This window comes from Nicotiana tabacum, chromosome 3 (assembly GCF_000715075.1).
Source record: "Nicotiana tabacum cultivar K326 chromosome 3, ASM71507v2, whole genome shotgun sequence".
In the NCBI taxonomy this organism is placed as follows: Eukaryota; Viridiplantae; Streptophyta; class Magnoliopsida; order Solanales; family Solanaceae; genus Nicotiana; species Nicotiana tabacum.
In genome coordinates this window covers 64323906-64342903 of record NC_134082.1, presented here as the reverse complement: position 1 = coordinate 64342903, position 18998 = coordinate 64323906, and the positions used below count along the sequence as shown (strand labels likewise).

The 18998-nt window shown below is 36.3% G+C and overlaps 2 protein-coding genes and 1 non-coding gene across 3 annotated transcripts; 2 read left to right on the top strand and 1 right to left on the bottom strand.

Moving 5' to 3' along the window:
• The first annotated feature begins 581 nt into the window (after positions 1–581).
• On the top strand, positions 582–692 carry LOC142179725 (U5 spliceosomal RNA). The gene has a single exon (XR_012708265.1). It is a non-coding gene; the product is annotated as a U5 spliceosomal RNA (small nuclear RNA).
• Positions 693–6586: 5894 nt separating this feature from the next.
• Positions 6587–12816, top strand: LOC107823487 (kinesin-like protein KIN-7F). The gene is made up of 13 exons (XM_016650133.2): positions 6587–7250; positions 7751–7840; positions 7938–8038; positions 8119–8232; positions 8321–8402; positions 8472–8539; positions 8620–8685; positions 8783–8907; positions 9189–9525; positions 10077–10172; positions 10262–11362; positions 11466–11785; positions 12256–12816. The coding sequence occupies exons 1-13, from the start codon at positions 7046–7048 to the stop codon at positions 12566–12568; spliced, it is 3018 nt and encodes a 1005-aa protein (XP_016505619.1). The 5' UTR covers positions 6587–7045; the 3' UTR covers positions 12569–12816.
• A 2043-nt stretch (positions 12817–14859) lies between these two features.
• Positions 14860–18127, bottom strand: LOC142179446 (uncharacterized). The gene is made up of 4 exons (XM_075249500.1): positions 17755–18127; positions 15746–17451; positions 15538–15656; positions 14860–15438 (listed from the first exon to the last, which is right to left on the bottom strand). The coding sequence occupies exons 2-4, from the start codon at positions 17439–17441 to the stop codon at positions 14980–14982; spliced, it is 2274 nt and encodes a 757-aa protein (XP_075105601.1). The 5' UTR covers positions 17442–17451; positions 17755–18127; the 3' UTR covers positions 14860–14979.
• Positions 18128–18998: the final 871 nt, after the last annotated feature.

The window sequence follows — 18998 nt, the reverse complement described above, 5'->3', positions numbered from 1 at the left end:
TTATATAATTTCTCTGAAGATTGCTATGTTTTGGGGGTACTTTTCGGTTGAGAATCTTTTTTATAACTGAAAATACAAAATTTGTGTGTTATAATTGAGTTTGTTGAGTTATATTAGGAGTCTATTATGTTAATTGATTCACTTTCCGTTTTAAAAATAGTGTAATCTCCTATTTCATGCCGTGAATACAGTCGAATACAATAATCTGTCCAGCGGTAATCCCATGTTTCACTCCATAAATACAGCCGAATACACTCGAATACAACAACTGATTAGCTGGACTTCCCTTATTCACACCGATTTTTGCTACTGTATTCATGAATATAATAGCTTAAATACATCAAATACATCTTATAACCACACAAAAAGTATCTATAATTCGTAATATAACAAATGATATCTATAGATGACTAATTACTACTAAAAGATAGTGCTTTATGAAAATTTTTCAATATAATGTGGAGTGGACACAGCCCAACAAGAAAGCCCATATTACTAACGTCCCACATTGGCTGCAAAAGCAGAAGCGAGCAGCTGGGAACAATATAAAATAAGGCCATCCTGTTCAGTTCTACTCACGCAGCCACTCGATGAGCACATAGCGAACTATTCTTTCGCCTTTTACTAAAGAATACCGTGTGCGCGTCGCAAATAGTGGCATACGCCCATTTTTGGAGGGGTAAAACCCCCTACAATACTAGTTAAAACCTTTTCCCAGTTGCTCACCGTTGTTTTGGGATTTTGTTGAACATAAAGGCTTTTCTGTTGTGAATAGTTAGGTTGTTTAGTGAATAATTCCTTGCAAACTATCTGCAGTATGGCAAGGAAATAAGTTCTATTCAATTCCATAATGAAGAGCAACCAATTATAATTAGGTGAATGCTGCACAAAGAATTTTCGTACATGGGACTGTCGAATAATGTATTATTGTACGTAATTAGTTTAATTTGTATTTCCAGCAAAGTTCTAACTTCTCAACGGTTTGGACCTTTATGTCACGTACTTAATCTTAAACTAAGTGCACGTGCGACACTTGGCAACTCACTCATCTTGCATAACTTGCTCACGTTCTTGCTATGCCGAATCAGCCCTACTACACTCATGATCGCTAAGAAATGTTAGAACACGTGAGAATTGTCAAAGGAAGCTTTTGTATTAGAGAGAACTTGATTGTTTTGCTTGGTCGATGAATTACAAATGAATGCCCCCTATTTATACTAATCACCTAGGGGCTAGTATGTAAATAATAATTGTTCTACAAGTCCTTCCATATTTATAACTAAGTCCCTTCTTTAGAATATTCTACACATCTAGATTCTTCTAAGGACTTTCCTAACAATTCTATAGGGTTCTAGGGTCTTCCTAAGGAAGCCTCTATATTTCTTTAGAACCTTCCTACAAATGCATAAATATCTAGAGCTTTTCTAAGGAAATTCTACATAGTTCTAGGATATTCCATCAAGATCTTTTCCCTAACTTATGTAACCCTTTCATATGGCAAAAATATATGCCAAGTGGCACCTACGTGGCATGATGATGTGGCGGGTCATGACACTCTCCCCCACCCAATTTTGTGCCGCCTCGGCACAAAGCATCGACACGTATACGCGCACCTCGCCTTGGCGTCGCCGGAGATCTTTGTCCATTACCCATGATGCTCTATGAAGCGGTCTGCCTTCCTATTTCACAAGGTACTGGTTACCTCTTCTTATGCCGTTTGTACTTTGGACAGCTAACAATAATGGCCTCGATCCTCCGCCTATCTGATGCCTCCCCTTTCTCTTGGCCTGAATCTCCCCATGACTCAACCAAGTCCAGAAGCTTCTCAAGTATCGGGTCTATGCTTTCACTCCCTATGTGGCTGCCCTCCGTGGTCCCATCCTTGCTAGCAAACTTGACCCCTCTGCTTCGTGCATCATCTAAGTCTGATAGTGTGCCATCATTTTGTAACTTACCATCCCCTTCAACTATGTCCGCCCAACTTTTCTTGCTACCACCATGTTCTATTTGCATGGCGCCAAGATAGGCTTCAGAATCCCCTACTTTCGGCTTAGATTCCAAGCGCATCCCTCCAATGCAGTCGGTCTCTCGTGTGTCACCCTTGTGTCCCTGAGCAAAATTCCCGATCATTGTTGCAAGCTTACCCAACTCTGGGCATTCACTTCCGTGATATGATCCTTTGCAAAAGTAGCACCCTCTCTTAGGCACGTATTCGCTATTGTTTTCCGGCCCCTTGCCGTTTCTCTTGGAACCTTGTCCATTATATGATGGCCCCTTTCCATTACCATTGTATACATCGGTTATGCCTTTCCCATTGTCCTTGTCATGGTCTCCCTCACGCCTCTCGACGTCGCCTTCTTTGGACTTGGCAGACTCCATCTTGAAGTCAACAAGTGACTCGGCTACCGCTAATGCCTCGTCCACATTGGCTACTTGATGTTTTCTTAACTCCTACTTTGCCCAATTTTGCAACCCATCCATGAAGTGAAAGAGTGAATCTTCCTTGGATAATGACGGGATTTGCAGCATTAAGGTAGTGAACTCGTGCACATACTCCCGAATTGTGGCCGTCTGTCGGAGCTCCCTTAGCTTCCGCCTAGCCTCATACACCACATTCACCGGGTAGAATTGCTTCTTCAACTCCTTCTTGAACTGCTCCCACGTCTCAATGTTGCATAGCCCCTTTTCCATGTCAGCACACTTTCGACGCCACCACAACGCATCAATCTCTGAGAGGTACAACACAACAGTGTTGATCTTAGCCTCGTCGTCTCTCACATTGCCATGCCTGAAGTAGTTCTCCAAGTGCCAAAGGAAGTTCTCTACTTCTTGTGCATCACGAACACCTTTGAACATTGGCAATTTGGGAGCCTCGATCTTGGTCTCCCTCGTCACAACAACATTACTGTTTGCCTCGGTCACGCTAGCATCAGCATGCTCCCGAGCGACTCTATCTTTGCCTTTATGGCATCGATAATACTCAATGCCTCCATAAGTCTGCACTCCAAGTAGTGATGGTTTTCCTTAGCTCCATCTCGACATGCGTACGCCCCTGCAATTCATTTCAGATGCTCTCAATTTCTTTAAGAGTTTGTCCCTCAAGAACTCTAAGGGTGACTTCCCCCTTCCCCAAGCGTTGGCCAAAGATCTCGACGGCGTCCATCCCCACATTCACCTTCATCACCCACTCTTTACCGAGCGAGACGTCCTCCGGCAGGACCTCCACTTCATCCCCGCTCGCCTCAGTGGCAGATGGTTCTTGGGATGTAAGCCTCTCGTTTGACACAACCTCGGTTGGCACCTCCTGGCTATTGTTGGTGGTATTCCTCTTTTTGTTACAGCCGCTCTTACCAACAACATCCTGGATGACGTTGGCTTGGGTGTTGGCAGCGTTAACTTCTCCGATGTTCGCCATTCCCTTAGTTTCAACCTTTGCTCTGATACCACGTTGTCACGTCCTTAGTCTTAAACTAAGTGCACGTGCGGCACTTGACAACTCACTCACGATCTTGCATAATTTGCTCATGTTCTTGTTATGCCAAGTCAGCCCTACTACACTCATGATTGCTAAGAAATGTTAGAACACATGAGAATTGCCAAAGAAAGCTTTTGTATTAGAGAGAACTTGATTGTTTTGCTTGGTTGATGAATTACAAATGAATGCCACCTATTTATACTAATCACCTAGGGGTTAGTATATAAATAATAATTGTTCTACAAGTCCTTCCATATTTACAACTAAGTCCCTTCTCTAGAATATTCTACACATCTAGATTCTTCTAAGGACTTTCCTAACAATTCTATAGGGTTCTAGGGTCTTCCTAAGGAAGCCTCTATATTTCTCTAGAACCTTCCTACAAATGCATAAATATCTAGAGTTTTTCTAAGGAAATTCTACATAGTTCTAGGATATTCTATCAAGATCTTTTCCCTAACTTATGTAATCATTCTATATGGCAAAAATATATGTCAAGTGACACCTACGTGGCATGATGATGTGGCGGGTCATGACATTTAGTTATAAAATTTGTGTTGCTCGTCATCACGCATAGACTCCACTAGAAGAAAACCAATTGTTATTGCTGAACTTATTTCGATCTAGAAAATTGTGTCATGATTTGTTTATCTGCTCATTTCTTTTTAACCTGCCAAAATTTGATTCAATTAACCTATTTTGACCCATAATTATGCAACACGTCCAATTTGTCCCAATTAGAATTGTAGGTCTTAAGTTTGAACTTGTTGGGCAACTCATCTTAGGCCCAACTTATTTTAATTAATGAAAAAATGACACTGCACAACCGTTCTCAATATTTATATCTATATTATATTGAAAGTGAGAATCCTAAAAGTTAAAAGTTAAATTACTAAATAACCTTTTTGATTTTAAATATCTTACTAATAAAAAAGAGTTGGTTATTCATAACAATAAAATTTCGAAGAGCCACAATATTTGTCGTGATGGTTCACAAACGTTGTATTTAGGACATATATAACATAAATTGCAAGTATGTTGCACCGAAATCCAGATTCGTAATTCTCTATAGGAACCTACTATCCAGTGCATAATCAAAGCCATTACATAACTGAATTAACAATTATCCATGTTAGGAGTCACACGTGGAAATAATAGGATAGATTTTTTTGGTCGTGGAAGTGAAGCTGTCATGTTATAAACATTAATCGAAGAAGAAAAAGGATCTAGCCATTGATAACAAAGTGGTAGAGTCATGCTTGAATAATCGATAAAGCCACCGTTTCGAAAGTATGACATTTTACTATTAGAAAACTTGCTCACTCATGTGAGATTACCATGGTTTGTAGCAAGATTACATCATCAAAAGATAAAATTCCAGTATTTCCGTTCTTTATGTTGAATTGAATAAACAAACCAATTGAATCTTAAAATAGGGAGGCACTTGAAGATTCTCCAGCCACATATAATCAATGGCGTTGTTTTCCACTCAAAATGAATTTCTCTAATATTTATTAATGGATGAATTGAAAAGGAAGTGGCGATAAAATCAGGTTTTACTTTCTTTACTTTACTCAATATTTATTAATTTTCTTTCCAATGTGATACATGAAATTTAGTTTCTACGATTGTTACCGTAAATGTTTATCTTGTGATAATCTCAATTTCTTTTATTTGCATCCGAAATATATAACATTTATTTAAAGGTTAAGTTTATTATTCTTTTTATCAAATAAAATAATCACTTTGTTTGTATACAATTTGGTAGCATGTATAAAATTATATACAATATAATCTTTTAGATTGTAAGATAAGAATTAGGTTTACACTAATACATTAAAATTACTATTAAGATCATGAAAGGATATGTGATATGTATATTAGCTTTGATCACTAGAGATATACATATGCTATTGTGGTGGGAACAAACTATCAAATTTTGATATGTTTTAAATGTGATAAAGGATTGGTCGAAAAGCCATAAAAAAGAAATTTACATCCTACAATATGACCGAGGAGTTGTTATCCTTTCCAATGAAGGAACAATAGTTAATTCATAAATATAGAAATTTCTAATCATAGAGCAACCCAAGATAATCCTCCAATGACTATCGATAATGTAGTAAGCCAAGATGATACTATCGTAATTGGAGTAAGAGTGAACTAACTCAGGTATGTAATATAAACAAAAAAATAAATAAAAAAATGCATCAAAAATATCATCTACAAGGAAGTATTTGGTGAGATAAGTTGAATCACATATTTCTACTTAGCTTATAAAACAAAAAAGTATTTAAAATCACTTGTATCTGAGTAAACCTTAATTGTTCATATTTGTAGGTTAAGATGATAATTATCTTGACATTGGCAACTAAATCATAGTACGAGGATTCACATTCATCATTCACAAAAATTTATACTTTATTTTTCATGTATTGTTAATTAATCAAAAAATTATTTTGATAATATTTGTATTTTCTTACAAAACGTGTATTACATAACTCAGTATACACGTGCCGAGAAACTAGTATATATATATATATACACACACACATTCTGTATGTTATATACAAAAAATATATAAATTTTATACTTTTTCGGCTACCAAATGTCAATAGTTTCTGTCGCGGGCTAAAAGTAATAATACCGCTTAATACACATTTCGGACGGATTGGATTATAAACTGTTCTCGTTCGTCCAAAGTTCAACCTACGAATTTGATAGTATGCAAATAAAAAAGGACTGCTATAAAAGTAAAATAGCCGAAAAATATATACAATTTGTATATATATATTCTGTATGTTACATACAAAAATTATACAAATTTTATATACTTTTTCGGCTACCAAATATAAATAATTTTTGACGCGGACTAAAAATGATAATACCCAATAAAAACTCACATATCAATAAGGTGAAAGGTGAATAATTAAAAACCAACTAATGATAAGAAAGCTTAAATTTTGGCTGCATAAACAAAAATATATTGATATACAACAGAAAGAAGAAAACACAAAGGAAATAAAAAAGTAACAGAAATTAGGACTGCTAAATTTTTTCATCTTTGCCAGCCTCAACCAAACGGGGAAAAATATAAAATACCTTTTTTTTTTTTTTTTTTACCTTTCTTTAATTTATGCTTTGATTCTCAAATCCAATTCTCAACTGTCTTTTATATCCATTTCTTTCTCTTTCTCTCTGATGTCTCATTTCCAAACAGAAAGAGAAAGAGAAAGAGAAAGAGAAAGAGAAAGAGAAAAAGAGTCTCTTTTTTTCTTCAAAAATATCATACATCAACTTTCTCTGAAAACAACCCAGAAAAGTAGAGGAAAAAATAAATAAATTCTTGATCCTTTTAATATTATCAACAATATTGTTACGTATAATGCATGGCAAATACTAACAAGATTGTAAATTGGACCATAGTTATCAAAAGAAAACACATCCAATAGTTTCTCCAAATGCATGTAACACAATATATTGACTCTTTTCTTCTATTTGAAGAATGAAATGCCTAGGAAATTAAATGGGATTTTTTTGATTTAACATTCTCTGAATAATTTGTGGAGAATGGAAAAAATGGAAGGTGGCGAGGAAGTAATGCAGGGGCGTGAAGAGAGGATTTTTGTATCGGTGAGGCTAAGGCCATTGAATGAGAAAGAGGAGAGAAATGATGTTTCAGACTGGGAATGTGTCAATGATACAACAATTATATACAAGAATATTAGCCTCTCGCCATCAGAACGCTTAATATATCCCTCTGCATATACGTTTGGTAAGTCTTTACATTTGATTGTTGTAAAAATGGTTCCAAATTTGTTTATTTATGTAAAAAGTATATTTTAGTGAATTTACATTGGAAGATCGTTTTCGTCAAAATAGCACGGGCTTGCCAGCCATTGAAAAATAGCCAGCGTTTGCAAAGTTATTGAAAAATAGCCACTATTTTGCTGCAACACACGGAAAGTTCCAGCATAATATACTGGAGATTGAAGTACCTGTGTATGAACTTCCAGCATATTATGCTGTAAATTCAGTATATTATACTGGAACTCCAGTATATTATGATGGAATATTTACCGAATTTTGGATAGTATTTTCGTTCAGGTTTATCTTTATATGAAAAATGGTTAAATTTCGATTACTTTTGAAACTGTGGCTATTTTTCAATTACCACTTGTAAATTTGGGTATTTTTGAATTTCACCCTCGTTTTCTGGATCATTTTTCAGTATTTTGCCATTATTGTGTTATTGGTTTATGATTTTGTTTATAGACAGGGTATTTAGCAGTGATTGCTGTACAAGACAGGTCTATGAAGAAGCAGCTAAAGAAGTTGCTCTTTCAGTTGTCAAAGGATACAATTGTGAGTGCATCTACTCTGCTTCTACTTTTTGGAATTTCTGAACAGAAGTCCATGTCCTATTGTATTATTGATCTAAAGTAATTTATGTATCAACTAGCAAGTATTTTTGCCTATGGCCAAACCAGCAGTGGAAAGACCTACACTATGACTGGAATAACTGAATATGCCATAGCAGATATCTACGAATACGTACAGAAGGTAACTACTTCATGAACAATTGTTTGTTGTCTGTTTAACCAGGAGTTTTTGCTTATCAAATTAATATTACTTGTATGTAGCACAAAGAGAGAGACTTTATTTTGAAGTTTTCTGCTATGGAGATGTACAATGAATCTGTCAGAGATCTCCTTAGTGAAGATAGCACTCCACTTAGACTTCTTGACGATCCAGAGGTTACTTACTTTACTGAACAACAAAATGTTACTGCTTGTTTTTATATATCTTTTCCCCGTCTTAAATCATGCCGATCAATTTCAACAGAGAGGGACTGTTGTTGAGAAACTCACAGAGGAAATATTGAGGGACTGGGGCCATGTGATTCAGCTACTTTCTATTTGTGAAGGTAACACAATGAATAGCTTTTTTTGGCATATAATTAACCATGGTCTTGAGTTCACAATTAATGTTGCAGCTCAGAGACAGATTGGGGAGACTGCCTTCAATGAAACAAGCTCCAGATCTCACCAAATCATCAGACTGGTAAAACAACTGAAATTTCTTGTCTACCATGCTATTGACTTTTTAATACAACTAGAAGTTTGAAGTATAATTTGTTGCAGACAATTGAAAGTTCTGCTCGTGAGCACTTAGGCGGGGACAACCTGGGTACCCTTTTAGCTACTGTGGTAAGAAAATGTATCTCTCATGAAGAGCAATTGATATATAGTGTGGTGTTGCTATTATACTAAGGTAACTGCTGAATGTTTTTCCATTGAAACACAGAATTTTGTTGATTTGGCTGGAAGTGAGGGGGCATCTCAGTCGTTGTCAGCTGGTGCAAGACTGAAAGAAGGTTGTCACATAAATCGCAGCTTGCTGACTCTGGGCACTGTTATTCGTAAGCTAAGGTCGTTTAATTTTCTTGCACTGCTAACCAAGTTTAACATGATTATTAAGCAGCTCTACAAGAAGAGCTTTGCCTTCCGTGTTACATTATATAATCTGTTGCATGAAATGTGCCTAGGTCCTCTTAGCATTATTGCATTCTTTTTTTTTTTTTTCAATTCTGTTTTATTAATTCCTATGGCCTGCAAAATTTAAAATGGAAGCCAGATTTAAGCATGACATACCTCCTCTGATCAATGCCGACGATTGTAACTAATTCAAGTTGTTGTATAACTTAATGCAGCAAGGATAGGACTGGTCACATTCCTTTCCGAGATTCAAAGCTAACCCGGATATTACAGCCATCATTGAGTGGCAACGGTAGAACTGCCATCATCTGTACAATGAGTCCTGCACGAAGTCATGTTGAGCAATCAAGAAATACTCTACTATTTGCAAGTTGTGCTAAGGAAGTAACTACTAACGCCCAAGTGAACGTAGCCATATCAGATAAAGCATTGGTGAAGCATTTACAGAGGGAGTTAGCAAGGTTAGAAAGTGAGTTAAGGTATCCAAGGGCTTGTATATTCCCTTCAGATTACGAAGCGTTACTGCAAGAGAAGGACCTTCAAATACAACAGGTAATGCATTTTGATGATGATAAAAAGTATTTGCAAAATTTGGAACCTCTTTCCTTTGTGACATCCGATTGTTTTACCTGGAAACTTTGGCTTGTTTCCTTCTTACACCAAAGGAAGTGACTAATGTATCCTTGATACAGCAATTTTTACAATAACAAGGAAAAAACATACGAAAAGCTGGCCTAACATGTTAGTGTATCAACAAAAAGTAATCTGTTATTGGGAAGGCACAATTGTGGTACAAGCACAGATAAATATCATTATATGTGAAACTAAAAACAAAATAAACTGAAGGTCCAAAATTCACTGACGGAAAAATACATATAACTAAGATTTTCAGCATGCAAGATTTGCCCTCCATTATATATCTAGGATGTTAATGGCTTTTATTCTTTTGCAAATGAAGCATTTAATATTACCCCTGACATGCTATTTTGAGGTATCTCTCATCCTTATTGACTTAAATTAAGAGTTCAATTTCCTGATTATTTTACAAAAATGCACTAATGTCCCCGTCTTGAACCCTTGGTCAATTTTCCCCTCTTCTATAGCTGGAGAAGGAGATAAAGGACTTAATTTTGCAACGCGATATTGCTCAGAGTCAAGTTAAAGATCTGTTGAAACTGCTTGGAGATGATGTAATACAGGTATATAAAAGTTTACTAGACTCTACTTGCTTCCTCATTTATATATTTGCTTATTCTATGCTAAAAGGCACTTTGTACTTATTCTATAGGTTGGTCTAGGACACTACCCAAATTTGCGCGTGAAGAGATCACCAGATTTTCAAAGCCCAATGCAACAGATTTCCATTTTGAGAGACACTCGTTACATAGATGTTGATGTTAGAACACGTTCAATTGGACATAGCAGGAGTAGCTCTGAAGATCAGATTATACACGTGCCGGAGTTTGAAGAAACCATCTTTCGCAACAATACATTTCCAATGCTATTACCTGGAAGTTCAAATTATAGCAAAAGTGATTCATGTCAGGGATGGGATGAAGTTGAAAAACAAAGTAATGAGACTTCTGAGGATCTATGCAAGGAAGTTCGTTGCATTGAAACAGAAGAATCGAGTGTGAAGGGAACACAAGAATCCAATTATTCATTTCCTGAACAAAATGGTGGCTTTCCTGCTTTAGTAACCATTGTAAATCGGGAGAGAACAAATCAGGGAACATTAGTACCTCCAGACAACGGATACAGAAGATCGGTGACACCTCCACATAAGGAAAACGGGGAACTGAAACCATTACCCTTTAAAGAAGACCAAGAATCAGTGTCATCCTCATTTTTCGCGGAAGAAAGGAAATCCAGTAGAGAAATGGTGTCACTTTTCTTAAGGGTTGATCAAGCCCTTGAATCACCAAAGTTCAAGGAAGATAAAGAATTTACTTGTGTTCATTCCTCAAATGCTCCTCCAGAAAAATTATACTCACAATGTGAATTCAATGATGATAGATCGTGCAATAGAAACTTGAAGTTATCTAAAAGTAAAAGCTGCAAAGCTAGTATAATTACTGATCGATCTTCTCCATGCTTAGAGGAATCCAACAGAAATAGAAGCACACCACCATCTGAACCAGCAAGAAGTCTCAATGCAAGACCTCAGGATTCGGAAATGGAAGTTTCTCACCTGAACTTTGGCTCTGATGTTAAGTGTTCAAGAAATGATTCCACCTTCCATGCACAGAGTGCCTTCAATGTTGAGCTTGAAGTTCCAGAAAGGAAACCTTTAACTGATGAGGATGTCAATGATGCTGATGGTGCACGGGATGCAAGGATGAATGGAATGGATCAGCTTCAATATGAAATGGATGTCAAAGATTGCCATGTGAGTATCAGTCTTTTTCCTCTCCGGTTTCACTCTGCCGTCTTATTAAGTTCCCCCTACCTCATAAATCTTCTTTAATATGTGAGTGATGTGTATGTCACAGGTTCAGGAGGCTGAACTAGAGCATGATAAACCGTCAAAAAGTGTGAGAGATGTTGGAGTGGAGCCAGTAGAAGATGATTATAAAAGTCGTTACAGCTGGCCCTTAGAATTCAAGAGACTTCAAAAAGAGATTATTGAACTTTGGCATGCTTGCAATGTCTCCTTGGCACATAGAGCCTACTTCTTCCTTCTTTTCCAAGGTGATTCCACAGATGCTATATATATGGAGGTTGAAATTAGAAGATTAACCTTCCTCAAGGACACATTTTCACGTGGAGAGAAAACCGTGGTCAATGGTCGGACTTTGTCACTGGAGGGAAGGTAATCTGCTTGCATCCATTTGAAAGTTTTCTCTATGGTCTTTCCCTGCTAATAGATGTGTGTAAGCAGACATACATGTCATATGGAAATGAATTGTTCATAAACCTCCATTTCTATCTTTATATTTACTCGCATAAAGTAAACAAAAAGCTCAACAGTTTGCTAATTGACTAAGAGTTTCTCATACTTTCATGTTCAATATACCATATACATCTATATGTTCCATGTCTGAACTTTGAAGGATGATATAGTTGATGTTTTCATGTGCACATACCCCTTAATCGTTCTGCCAATGTTACCGATATGCAGAGCACTAATGTACTTTCATGTATACAGTTTTCTAACAAATTTCTTCGACTTCTTTAGTCAATTCAGGCTTGTATTAGATCCGTGAATGTAAATGCAATTGACTGCCATAGAACATTAAAATGAAATATGGTTTCATTAAGTCTTGTTTCATTGGAAAACAGCAAGAAAGATCTGCGAGAAGAGAGAAGGATGCTGAGCAAGCAAATGCAGAAAAAGTTAAGCGAAGCAGAACGAGACAGCCTATACCTTAAGTGGGGGATTGGGATCAATAGCAAAAGAAGGAGGTTACAATTGGCTCAGCAATTATGGACCAAGACAGATGATATGAACCACATTGCAGATAGTGCATATTTGGTAGCAAAGCTGGTTGGTTTGATGGAACCAGGAAAAGGTCCTAAGGAGATGTTTGGACTTGATTTTCCAAATACAAGTAGAAATTACAGTTTCAAAACAGGCCTGAAATCTCTTTTGTAATAGTATTGAGGAAGATCTAATGAGACGAAATTACTTGGTGAAGGCTGCATCAATCTTCCAGCTCCATTTTTCTTTGATGTTCTGATTTTAATATTAGTTAAGCCAATTTTCTCCAGCTCTTCCCTTTTTTTTTTTTTTTTTTTTTTGTTTTTTTCCCCTTTTGTCATACTGATTGTAATGACTTTTAGTTTTGTACAGGAGGCCCAACTAAATATTACTTGTTGAAGAATCTTTCACTAACTAGCTAATAGTGCTCTCCCATAAACAGAACTTTTACTAATTTCATCTTATTTGATAATGTTTCCAAATCAGTGTCACTGACGATCCCAAAGTGACACCTCAACTCTCAAGGGCTAAACCAGCCATTTTGAGCTTGAAAACAGGAGGCAACTGGCCAAGTCTTCACGGTTTCGTTGTAGAGCTTGTAAATTACCTTAACCAAAATTTCGTTCGCTGACATTGCAATAGTTGATTTTAGTAAAAACACCAATCCTAATCATTCTGCCACGTCCCAAAACTTTTTCAATAGCTACTCGCTGTTGGGGCATATACTATTAACCATGCATTTGGATATAGTATATTCTAATAATTATCATGGTTAAAAGTCTAAGTGGGAGATTGTTGGGATATATACTATTAACCATGAGTTTGGTTTAGATATAGTATTTATTATGAAATAATTGTTTATTCAGTTTTAATAAAGTTTTAAATAGATCATATAATAGTCTGTGTCCTTTGCTTATATAGTAGATGATTTAGTGTATAGAGTTTAGCTTATACACGGAAGATTAAATCATCGGTTCTTATAAGTATAAAGTTTGAGTTCACAATCTAATGATGGAATTGGACAAACCATCATGAATGATTGTAGCACAAGATTAAATATAATTAATCTTGATTATGGGAATGGTTTAATTCAAACTTCTTGTGCTAGTACATTTTGTATGTATTGAACGGACCAGGTAGAGATAAGTATTTTATACTGACTTAATAAAATAAACTCTCTAGCCATTAAATGTACTTATACTCTTAATCTTGATATAATTATTATTAGCTGTGTATATTATTATTGTTTTGATTTATTAAAAGGCGAGATTCTTTCGTGAGTCAATATGCCTGGTAAATTGGATAATAATAATATACATTGGCGAAGTAATAGTTAGTTGATGGAATCCATGTCTCGGTTTAGAGATGGATGATATACCTTTATGAAAGCTTATAAGTTTTCATGTGTAAACCCGGCCGGTGGATTTTGTATCCGACACATGAAATAAGTTAAGCGAAAGTCTAAAGGAAATAATCAATAAATTAAATCGTCAGTAATTTAATTTAATTGATTCGTATCTGAATCTTAACATGGGGAGTTAAATAAGATTTAATGGATGAATTTCGAAATTGAATAAGGAGTGTAATTACAAATTTTTAGTGGAATAATTCGTAATTAATTATGGTGGATATTAATTTCGAAAATTATAAATTAATTCCATAATTGGAAGCCTTGTTAATTAAATTCTGTGGTCCCTATTGTACCTAAATAATAGGAAATAAAGGAATCCTTTTTCTGGTGGAAAAGAAAACCTAACAGGTTTTGGAAAAGGGTCTTAACCCTTAAAACTTGTGCTATAAATACATGAGGTTTTCCACCTAGAGGGATGAGTAGATGATGGCTGAAATTTTCAGCCAAGTTTTCCTAGAAATTTCGCCCACACGAAATTGCTATTTTCGGGTATTATTTGGGTAACACAGTAGAAGATCGTGGAACGTTCGAGGATCATGATTGTGCGGGTGATGGAGATTCCATTGAGAAGTTATGGAACTGAAGGCTCACGTGGTAGAAGAGATATGTTCACGCTTCAAGAGGTAACCCGTGAAATCCCGTTTATGCTAGTTGTCTAAATTACATGTGATTTTGATACTGGATTGCTTCCGCTGTATATAATAATCCATCAATTGGTATCAGAGCTCACTCACATCTAATTAGATAACTAAGTTTTTCATGAAACAAGAATATGGTGTTTATGTGCATTTTTTGAATTACATATATTTGTGGTTTTCTGAAAAACTGCACTGCTGTTTTGTGAATTAACTGTGCATAATTTATGGATTATTCTTATAATCATGAGATATATGTTTTCTTATTGATATTTGATTGAGATTATCTGAATTTTTTGGGGTAAATCCTAGAAAAACGCAAAACCTGTTTTTGACCGAATAGCCGGAATTTTCGAAAGCGAAGCGCAAAGCGAAGCGCACGCTTTATTAAAGTGAAGCGCAATTCTTAAAAAACATAATGTAAAATTATAAATAATCAAAAACTTCAATTTAAATACTTAAAAGTAGGTACTAGGTACCACCAAATCATCCACAAATCATCCACAAACCATCCACACTAGAATCAACATCTTATTCTTCTACTCTTCTTCTTCTTCTTCTTCAAGATTGTCAAAATCTTGAATTCCTCTATTATCTTCATATTGCTCGTCATCTTCTTCTTCCCCCTCCTCTTCATGATCACTTTCATCTTCATCAATTAGGGATAGAGATCGACTTGTAGTAGCCACACTTTTTCCCTTCCTAATAGAGCTTGAACTTGGAGTATATCTCCTTAAACCATAAGGATCTTCACCAACTCCACTACCAACCGCAACATCACCCCAAGTGAAATCGGAGTCGCCTTCAAATACTTCTTCACCTTCGCAATTTTCGGGGACTCCGGTTAGCCACTCATTAGCCTCATCAATATTGTCCAAAAGAATTGGATCAATTATATTGCGGTGGTTGTAGCGACGCCTCAATGCTCTATTGTATTTTATGAACACTAGATTATGGAGGTGCTTCAAGGTTAGTCGATTCCTTTTCTTTGTATGAATCTGCAAAAAAAGATGTGTCAACTAATTAGTAGGAGTTTGGACAATTGAGATATAATTTACTTTATCTCAAAATACGAAATAATTCTTTTTATTTCTCACGTGTTCAAAAACACTCCAGTTCCTTTCACATCCAGATGAGCTACAAGTTAAACTTAGAACTTTGATGGCGAAAGCCTGTAGCTCCGGAGTCTCTACACCATATTGGTCCCACCATTCAACTATAGAAGTCAAAAAAAATGTTCAAGAGTTAATAAGTATAAAGAATACATTGAAGTTAGAGCTATAAAATATAGAAACACTTGGTCACCTGGCGACTTCGTCGTTCTTTGTTTAATAGCAAGTCGGAGCTTAAAAAGTCCTTCAGCTGCCTTGTAAATAGCAAGTTGATCTACTATCTTTTCTTGCAAGTCTTCATCTGGGTTCAACTTGATAACAACCTGATGGAATCCTGTCCACACTTCTTTAGCCAATGAATTCTTCTCATGCTGCTCATAAAAGAGTGATGGGTTCAGAATAAGTCCAGCTGCATGCAAAGGTCTATGAAGTTGCTCATCCCATCTTGCATCAATGATCTGAAAGACCTTTGCATATTTCTGCTCATCACTGAATGATGCTTGAATAGTCTCCTTGGCCCTATCCATAGCTTCATAGAGGTAGCCCATTGATGGTTTTTGCTCTCCATCCACCAAACGGAGTACTTTAACCAAAGGGCCACCAATTTTAAGAGCATGAAGGACATTATTCCAAAAAGAATAAGAAAGAATAATGCGTGCAACCTCTTTCCCCGCACTTTCCTTTGCAAATTTACTCTTGCTCCATTCCTCTGAAGTGACCATCTTTCTCAAATTGTTTTTTTGACAGTGGATACTATGCAGAGTCAAGAAAGCAGTGGCGAACCTTGTCTTGCCCGGTTTCACCAAATTTTTTTGCATGGTGAATCTTCTCATCATATTCAATAACAAGGGCCGCTGAGAAATATAAGAATGTAACCTAACGCCCTGGCCAAAAACTGTAGAGAAGGGTTTTTCCCTGAAAATGTCCCCGAACATCAAGTTGATACAATGAGCCGCACATGGAGTCCAATAGACATTCTTGTACGCTCCTTCAATCATGCCACCTGCTTTCTTATTTTCACTTGCATTATCAGTGACCACTTGAACAACTTTGCTTGGACCAATCTTTTCGATGGTATTCTGAAACAAGGTGAACATTTTGATGTGGTCAGTGGATGAGTCACTAGCATCAATGGACTCAAGAAACAAGCTTCCCCGGGGAGAATTCACCAACACATTAATAATCATTTTCCCCGTTCTTGCCGTCCACTTATCCATCATAATGGAACAGCCGTACTTGTTCCACACAACTTTATGCTCCTCAACAATTTTATTAGTCTCCTCCACTTCCTTATTTAGATAAGGACCTCTTATTTCATGGTAAGTGGGAGGCTTCATTCCAGGTCCGTATTGACCAACGGCCTCAATAAAGTCTCCAAAAGTGTCATAGTTGACACAATTGAAGGGGAGCCCGGCATCATAGACCCATCGTGCAAAAGCTCTAACCGCACGATCCCTCAAAATGTCTTTAGCAATTTTTTGTACATCTTTTCCACCGCCCTTTGCTCCCGGCTTCTTTGAGAAGTAGCAATCCATAGGACCTTTAGTCGATGATCCATGGCTTGACCCATCTCTTCCCCGTTTTGTTGGAAGTGACAATTCTTCAATATCATCATCATCATCAAGATTGGCCACCATTGGTTGATGAACCATTTGATTTTTTTGCTCCTTCTTCTTCTCAACAAAATTCTTTATTTCTTCCCTCACCTCCGGTGGACATTTCGGACAACTTGTGACGTTTCTATCGCCACTAATTAGATGGTATTTAAAGCGATAAATGCCACCCGTTGTAATCTTGTTGCAAAACTTGCATACAACATTTATATTCTTCTCATTAGTTCTCTCGCCATATTGCCAAGCCGGGTCTTTCTCTTTCGAACTTTGAGACATTTTAATATCCCTATTATTTAAGATATAAGAAAAAAAACATAATCAATAAACTGAAAATACATATAATAATAATATATATAATAATTAATTATATAAACTGAAAAAAAAACATTTAAAAAATTAGTGGGTCTATTTTCTGAAAAGAAATCAGAAGAAGAAGCAACAGAAGCAGAAGCAAAAGAAAAAAAAATTCTGAAAAATAAGCAGAGAAGCAGCAGAAGCAGAAGAAGCAGAAGAAAAATAAGAAAGGAGAAGGAGAAAGGAGAAGAAGAAAGGAGAAGAAGAAATGAAGAAGAAAGGAGAAAGAAATTACCTGGACCGGTCGACTGGAGAAGCAGTGGTCGCGCTTGAGCTTGAGCTTGAGAGAGAAGGGGTCAACCCTAGGCCTTTGTCAATCTTTGATTAATTGTTTTGACGGGAGAAGCAGTGTGACTATGTAGGGGTCTATTTTGTATAATTAAAAAACAGACCCCAAGTTTTTTTTTTTATAAAAAAGGGCCAGTTATCGCTTTTTGTAAAGAAGAGATCGATTCGTCGATTTCGTCGCTTCATCGCTTCGTCGCTTCACTAGCTGAAGCGCGCGCTTTTCAAGATCGCATCGCTTCGAGAAGCCTGAAGCGATACACTGTCGCTTCGCGTCGCTTCGCGCTTTAAGCGATGAAGCGATCGCTTTTCTAAACACTGATCCTAGAAAAACGCAAAACCTGTTTTTGACCGAATAGCCGGAATTTTCGGAGGTCAGCGAACTTGACGGACTCTGATTGAGCTGAAATTTGGTGGGTCCATCGGAAACGCCGTGGTGAGAAAAACTCACTGCTTTAGCAGTGAATCATAGTATTTTTCGGCGTTTTGAGGTCGTTTGGACTGTGTTTTGGACGTATTTCTATTTTCTGGAAATTATTTCTTAATAATTTTAATTCTTTTTTAATTCAATGGTGTTGGGGATGACTCCCCATGGTCCCCATGATTAAATACTAGTCATATAATAGGTTTACACATTGACTATTAGCAAATAAACGTGTTGTTGTATTAAATTCAATAATAGAGGTGTAAGATTTTATTGACTAGGTCTTACAAGGTATAATTCATATTGTGTAATGATATAATTATTTTGTAAGAAAGTAAAATTCTCTATTTGATATCCTGGATGACTAATGATTGGAGCGTTTGGCATGTTTGTGCATAAAAAATTTCTCAAATTTAAGTTTATATTTTCATGCCCTACGTGATTACTAGTTTGGATTTTCGATGAAGAATTTTGTTCTCTGATTGGAGGTTCTAATTAAGTGAAATATGACGGTATGTTGTATGAGTTTTATAATGTTGGTATGACTTTTAAGCTATGGTCTACCATAAAATAATTTTATGAGCTAAATATATATTCACTTGTAAATTGAGAATTTTATGAGTAATAAATAGTTACCACTGAAGTGGTTTGTTTATTTGAACTCATGAAAAATTCTTAGTAAATTTGTACATGTGAAATTATATCTATTCATGGATTGAGCATTATGATTAATAAGTAGGATCCACAAAATGGTCTATTTATTTGAGTCA